This window comes from Chenopodium quinoa, unplaced genomic scaffold (assembly GCF_001683475.1).
Source record: "Chenopodium quinoa cultivar QQ74 unplaced genomic scaffold, ASM168347v1, whole genome shotgun sequence".
Lineage (NCBI taxonomy): Eukaryota > Viridiplantae > Streptophyta > Magnoliopsida > Caryophyllales > Amaranthaceae > Chenopodium > Chenopodium quinoa.
In genome coordinates, this window is record NW_018745544.1 from 37959 (window position 1) to 44772 (window position 6814).

The 6814-nt window shown below is 35.8% G+C and overlaps 1 protein-coding gene across 1 annotated transcript; it reads right to left on the reverse strand.

Moving 5' to 3' along the window:
- Positions 1-5889: 5889 nt before the first annotated feature.
- On the reverse strand, positions 5890-6402 carry LOC110716162. Its single transcript, XM_021894790.1, has one exon. The coding sequence runs from the start codon at positions 6400-6402 to the stop codon at positions 5890-5892; it is 513 nt and encodes a 170-aa protein (XP_021750482.1).
- Between the last annotated feature and the right edge of the window lie 412 nt (positions 6403-6814).

Sequence of the window (6814 nt, forward strand, 5' to 3'; positions counted from 1 at the left end):
ATTGACAAATTTGTGAGAAAAAGATAATAGAATGTCTTTATTATTATTGATCAACATATAGAGTATTTATATAAAACATACGCTCATAAGATATGAAACAATATTTTTAAAAGATATATTGAGATATATTCACTAAATAATATCTTAACATAAATAATCTTAAATATATTATTCTCCTAATAATATTAAGACATTAAAATATATTATACATATATTTTCCGATAATATTAATTATCTCACAACACAATCCAATTCCATTATACTCCGCTTTACTTTTTATTCACCTACATACCTAAATATATTGTGATATAGAGCCATAGGGGAATGATAACTTTTGATTAATCAGATGTATAAATTCTATATTTCACAAGAGAACAACCATTTAATCCATAGTCATTTAAGCGTCAACGCTTACTAGGTCAACACTAGTTCCTTCCCGGAAGTCCTCTACACGATTATTAATTAATTGGTTACTTTTCAACAAGATAACTACCGTTTACTCTATTCTTCAAGCGTCAACGCTTACTAGCTCGGCCCTACTTCTGTCCTTGTCCTTACACTTTGATATTTATGTGCAATCTTACTACAGTTTTCAAATATTCACTTTTTCTTCTTAATATAAAATTGAACAATATTTTTACAACGATCATTTGGAAAATATGGCTATCATACTTCCTCCGTATTTTTAATTGCGTCACTTTTTAAATTGGGACTTTTTAGACAATTTTTGGAGATGAGAGAGATAGAGAAAATAAAAAAAATGGACTTAGGAAAGAGATAAAGAGAATTTATTATTTACAAAAAAGGAAAGTGATCAACTAATTTGAAACTTCTAATTAAGGAAAGTTATGCAACTAAAAAAACGGAAGAAGTATTATTTTAATGATAAACGATATGATCGGTTCATTTTTTTCACATTATATATATATATATATATATATATATATATATATATATATATATATATATATATATATATATATATTTTTTTTTTGAATAAAGAATTTTTTTCACATTATATGCAATGGCGGATCCAGAAATTCAAAGTTGGTGGGTCACCATCTATTATAGCGAATAATGTTTTAAAGAGCAATTTATTTCCTAAGTTTTAAATAATTTGAACGTACAATTATAATTGTAAATATTAACATATGGGTTTGAAAACTTCAAATGTACGACAATTATGACTATGTATGATAAAATTTAATGTCATAATTCAAGTTACAATTATAACCAATAATTCAAGGAAACCATTGCATTGTGAAAATTTTGTTTGTTTAGAAATGTATTATAAAAGTTGTTATTCTTTTATCAACAAAATCTTGAAAATTAAAATTTAATTAATATAGAAACTAGAATTATAGAAAAAGGGAAAAGTAAAAAGGTCGAATGATAAGAAAAGAAGGAGAAGATTGAATAAGAAGCCAATCACAAATTCACAATGGCTATGTACCATAAGTCCATAATGGCAAAATAGAAATATAGGGAAGTGAAATTAAAAGAAAAAGGGGTTGAAATTAAATAAACAAATAGATCGAAAATAAAAATATACGAAAGTGTGAAATATTAAAAAATATTGAAAAAGAATAGGGGGAAAAATAGAAAAGCAAGCACAACAACTAGAAACATAGGGAAGTATTGTATGAAAGACTTAAAACAAATGTAAAAGAAAAGAGGAAGAGATAGAAAAGTTTAAAAAGGTAAAATGCTGAACGTGGGAATCGAACCCACGACCTAACAAGGAGACAACCCTATACGCATGAATTACCAACTGAGCTACGAGATTTATTTGGAATTGTTATGCACTTAGGGTTACATAACCAACTTTCATTTTTGGACTTGGTGGGTCACGTGACCCACCAGGACCCACGCTGGCTCCGCCAATGATTATATGGACATGATTAGTCTTCTAATATCTACAATGCAAATATAATTTTTGAAAATTTTAATCCAATATAAAATAAATATTTTTCGATAAACTATAAAATAAGAATATAAATTACATAAATGAAACTAAAAATTTGATAAATAAAAAAAATGTTGATAATACTATTTTATACTAAAATATAATTTATGTCAACTATAAATTACTCCCTCCATTATTTAAGTGCCCGGCCCCATTGGGGTGTGTGCGGAGTTTTTAGGCAAAAGAGTAAAATAATAAGTATGGTTAGAAATAAAAAAAATTTGGAAAAGTAAGATAAAAAAAAAATATAAATGGGGGACCACTAGGTATAATGTGAGAGGGAGAAATATTATAAAATGATGGTGGGGTCAAAAGGAAGAGAGAAATAATATATAAGTTGAGTAAGGTTTCTAAATTTGGTAATGGGGCACTTAAAAAAAACGGCCATTTTTGAGAATTGAAGTGGGACACTTAAAAAAACGACAGGAGTATATAAGTATGAAAACAATATGATAGTCATATTGTAAACGACCACTATAAAATTTTCAATATTATGTATTTTGATAGGCCGTCGTCGAGCCTACCAAAGATAATAATTCCTATCTTGGTCTCACTAACTAGTAGCAAGGGTAAGAAAGGGTCGAACCCAAGAGAGGCGTTGAATCAACCACCGAGTACTATCGTTTAAATAAGCTAAATGAAGTCGAAATTGGGTTGGTTTTGAGTAACTTCTTCTAATTCAATTCAACTAAAGCTAAGAGGAGATTAACAATATTAAGAGGAATCTAGGGCTCGGATTATACCACTCAACTTCATCACAAATCACAATTAGCATGCTACAATCAAGGTAAATTAATGGATAAATTAGGGGAAGTCATCTAAATCACCCAACTACTATCTCAAGCTAGAGGGATTACTTGAATCATGAATACAACCTACTCTCGTGGTTACATAGCATAAAACAAGTGTTAAAGCATAATCACGATGACATAAACATTCCCTTGACCGGTAATCCCTATTCTCATGGCATTTCGGGTCAATCAAGCATAAGGGAGCTAACTCAAGTTCATCTCTCGATCCTTCGTTGAGAAAGCTTGGATAAATAGTTCTAGCAATGGCCATATACAAGAACTAAGCAATTAAACCACTTAAGCTCAACTAATCATCATCCCACAACAACCAAATTAGCACATGCAACAAGTAATTAGTGACTACATTGAGGGTTTTACCCAAACCCTAGAATTTAGACTACTCACAATCCATGGAGGTTAAAGCAATTAGAGGTTTCAAGCAATTCATGAGCAAGTTCAAGCTAAGGATTAAGCTAATTAACAATCTAAACATGCAAGAATTAAGCAAGTAATCAACAACAAAGTAAAGAGAAGTAGAAAAGATGAGTAAGAAATGGTTACTATGAAGCTTCAAAGTGAGCAACAATGGTGGACTTTGTCTTCTACAATGATTGAATTTGAATATTTCCAAGCTAAAAATTAAGGACTAACTAATGATTTGAGAATTTAATGTTCTAAGACTACAAACTAAGAGGAAAGCTCTAAAAAACTGCCTCCCCCTACAAAAGAGCTCTAAAGGGGTATTTATATAACCCCCAAATAAAAAGGACGGAGAAAACAAGGAAGGAGATCGACTGCAGGTCTGCACGGACGTGCCAGAATTGGCACGGACGTGCAAGGCTAAGCACGGTCGTGCCAGATTCGGCACGGACGTGCAGAGGGGGCAGAATTGAGGCAGAACGTTCTGCTAAGAATCGAGCAGCTCCGCACGGACGTGCAGATATTGGCACGGCGTGCAGCTACATCTGCACGGACGTGCTTAATTTGGCACGCCCGTGCAGGCCTTGGCAGAATGTTCTAAGTTTCTGGAGCATCCTGCACGGACGTGCAAGGTCTGGCACGGACGTGCAGCCTCTTCTGCACGGGCGTGCCGAATTAAGCACGGCCGTGCAGGCCTTGGCAGCTTGCTGAAACTTTCTGGAACCTCCTGCACGGACGTGCAAGGTCTGGCACGGCCGTGCAGGGTCTTCTAAGCCCCTTTTCCATCTTTTCTTCTATATTGCTCCTTTCCTTGGCTTCTTTCAACCATCTTCATGCTTCTAACCTCGGCTTTGTATCCATGGGCTCCATTTGGTCGTTCTTTTGAACCTAGAATCTCAACAAAAACACCAACAACCCGTGAAGCATAGGATACACAAAAATTGCATAATAATAGAGTAAAAATGAACCAAAACGCAAATTTTATCAAGTAAACTAGGTTCAAAACACCCTAAAATCATATCAAATAGCAATTTATCAAATCCCCCCAAGCTAAGCTTTTGCTCGTCCTCGAGCAAAACAAACATGTCAAACCAAAGGAGGGAAGAAACTAGCTAACATCAATCCAAGGAGAGGCAACAAGGAGGAAGCAAAAATAAACAAACCCGCATGGTGAGAACCATCATCACTTTTAGCACAAGTGAGAAGCAATTTAAACCTCTAAGTCGCCTTAGAGGACGAGTTTTTATCTCGTGAGGGTTTCCAATGAGCTTGACCCACAACTCACACAGACCATGACAAAACTATCAATTACACAAATTCCAATATTTTTATCACCCAAGTCAACTCATTGGGATATAAATCGCAAGCAAGTCAGGTGAGCAACTTTCAAGGATTACCAATCATACAAATGTACACTTGAGTTGGGGGTAAAGAGGGAAACTAAGCAAGGTTGCAATAGGATACTTCCTTAGACCTTTTACTAGTTCATTAGAGCACATCTAGATATTCCAAAGTTGTAACAAGCCCTCTTTCGGTTATAAAATCTCAAAATGCTAGTCCACCTCCCAAAATGCACACCCAAGGCCCCTTAATTACACTCTAACTCGGGAATTTCACAAGAAACAATAAACAACATATTCGACAATGTGTGGGAGGCATCCACAAGTTGACCTCTAAAGAAAAGAAAATCAAAATTTTGAGAATTTTGGGGGAGTTTTTGCTCTCCCTTCTTTTCTATTTTTTTTTCTTTTTTTTTTTACGTTCATTGCCCTCGCCTCTTTTAACTGTGAGCGGCTCTTTCTTTATTCGAAACGTGTGGCTTATTATGCCACTTATTACACATATTACAAGTAGAGTTAATTCCCTAATGGAGTTTCATTTCGGGGAGGAGAGGAAGCACAATAAGGGCACAAGGGACCGCAATTTGATTCAAACATATCCTACTTTGGGCAAATTTGACAATATCCTATGCTAGACGTGCAATTGAGCATTCATCGGCTTTCATTCCATATACACTAATGCAACCAGGATTAATAGACCTCTAAATGACCCCAACTCTTGCATACACCCTTCTAAAAGAACTTTTACTCATCACTCAAGAGTCAAGCAAGCAAAACATATTAGCATCATCATTTGAGTTTCATCCTTGGGCAATTTTCATTTTTCAATTTTTTTTTTTTTTTTTTTTTTTTTTTTTTTTTTTTTTTAAAGAAAAAATCGCCATATTGCTGTGCAAATTGAATCTGCACGGACGTGCAGGTAATGGCACGGACGTGCAGATTTCTGGTGAAATTGGAGTATCTTCTGTCTTCGATTGCACGGACGTGCAGAGGTTGGCACGGGCGTGCATAATGGCACGGTCGTGCTGATTTTTGGCACGGCCGTGCGAAGCTCCAGATTTCCTCTGTGTCTGGTTCTGCCTACATCTGCACGGACGTGCGATTTTCTGCACGTCCGTGCATACCTGATGGTGCACGATTTCTTTCTTCTTTCTTTTTTTTTTTTTTTTTTTTTTTATTATTATTATTATTATTATTATTATTACTTCCCTTTTCAATAAATACCTACAAAAGATAAATAAAAAAAAGGGTTAGTAATAATAAAAATAAAACAAATGAAATAATAATAAATGAGAGAGAGTGAGGAACTCGGGTTGCCTCCCGGAAGCGCTTCTTTAACGTCACTAGCTTGACGACATTGCGGGATCAAATGTTAGTGAGGAATATCGAACTCATCAAGGTGAACAACTTTTGCCTCTTCATTCACAAAACCGTCAAAGTACGCTTTTAGCCTTTGGCCATTTACTTTGAACGGCTCACCATTCTCCTTGGAAATTTCGATTGCACCATATGGGAACACCTTCTTGACGGTAAAAGGTCCACTCCATCTTGATTTTAGCTTACCCGGAAACAACTTCAATCGGGAATTGAATAGTAGGACCTTGTCACCTTCCTTGAACTCCCTTTTGTTGATATGCTTGTCATGCCAAGCCTTGGTCTTTTCCTTGTAGATCCGTGCATTCTCATATGCATCCAATCTTAGCTCTTCCAAGGCATGGAGGTCAAGTAACCTCTTTTCACCGGCACTTTGAAGGTCAAAGTTCAACGTTTTAATAGCCCAATGAGCACGATGCTCAAGTTCTACCGGTAAATGGCATGATTTCCCATATACAAGCTTGTAAGGGTGGTGCCAATGGGAGTCTTGAATGCGGTGCGGTAAGCCCATAGAGCATCATCTAGCTTCGTAGACCAATCCTTTCTAGACCTATCCACCGTCTTCTCTAGGATCACCTTTATCTCCCGGTTTGAAATCTCGGCTTGACCACTTGTTTGATCATCTTGTATGCATCGTCCACCGATAGCTTTTTGAGGCTACCACCGGCCCCGGAATCAAGGTTGGCCCTTGAAATAGGAGTAAGACCGTCATAGAAGCTTTGTACAATGATCCATGATGTAAAACCATGGTGGGGGCATTTCCTTGTGTAATCTTTGAAACGCTCCCAAGCTTCACTCAATGTTTCATCAATGTCTTGATTGAAATTGGTGATCTTTCTTCTTAATTCGGCGGTCTTTTCCGGAGGACAATACTTTCCAAGAAAGGCTCTAGTAACTTCGTCCCATGTACTCAATGATCCCTC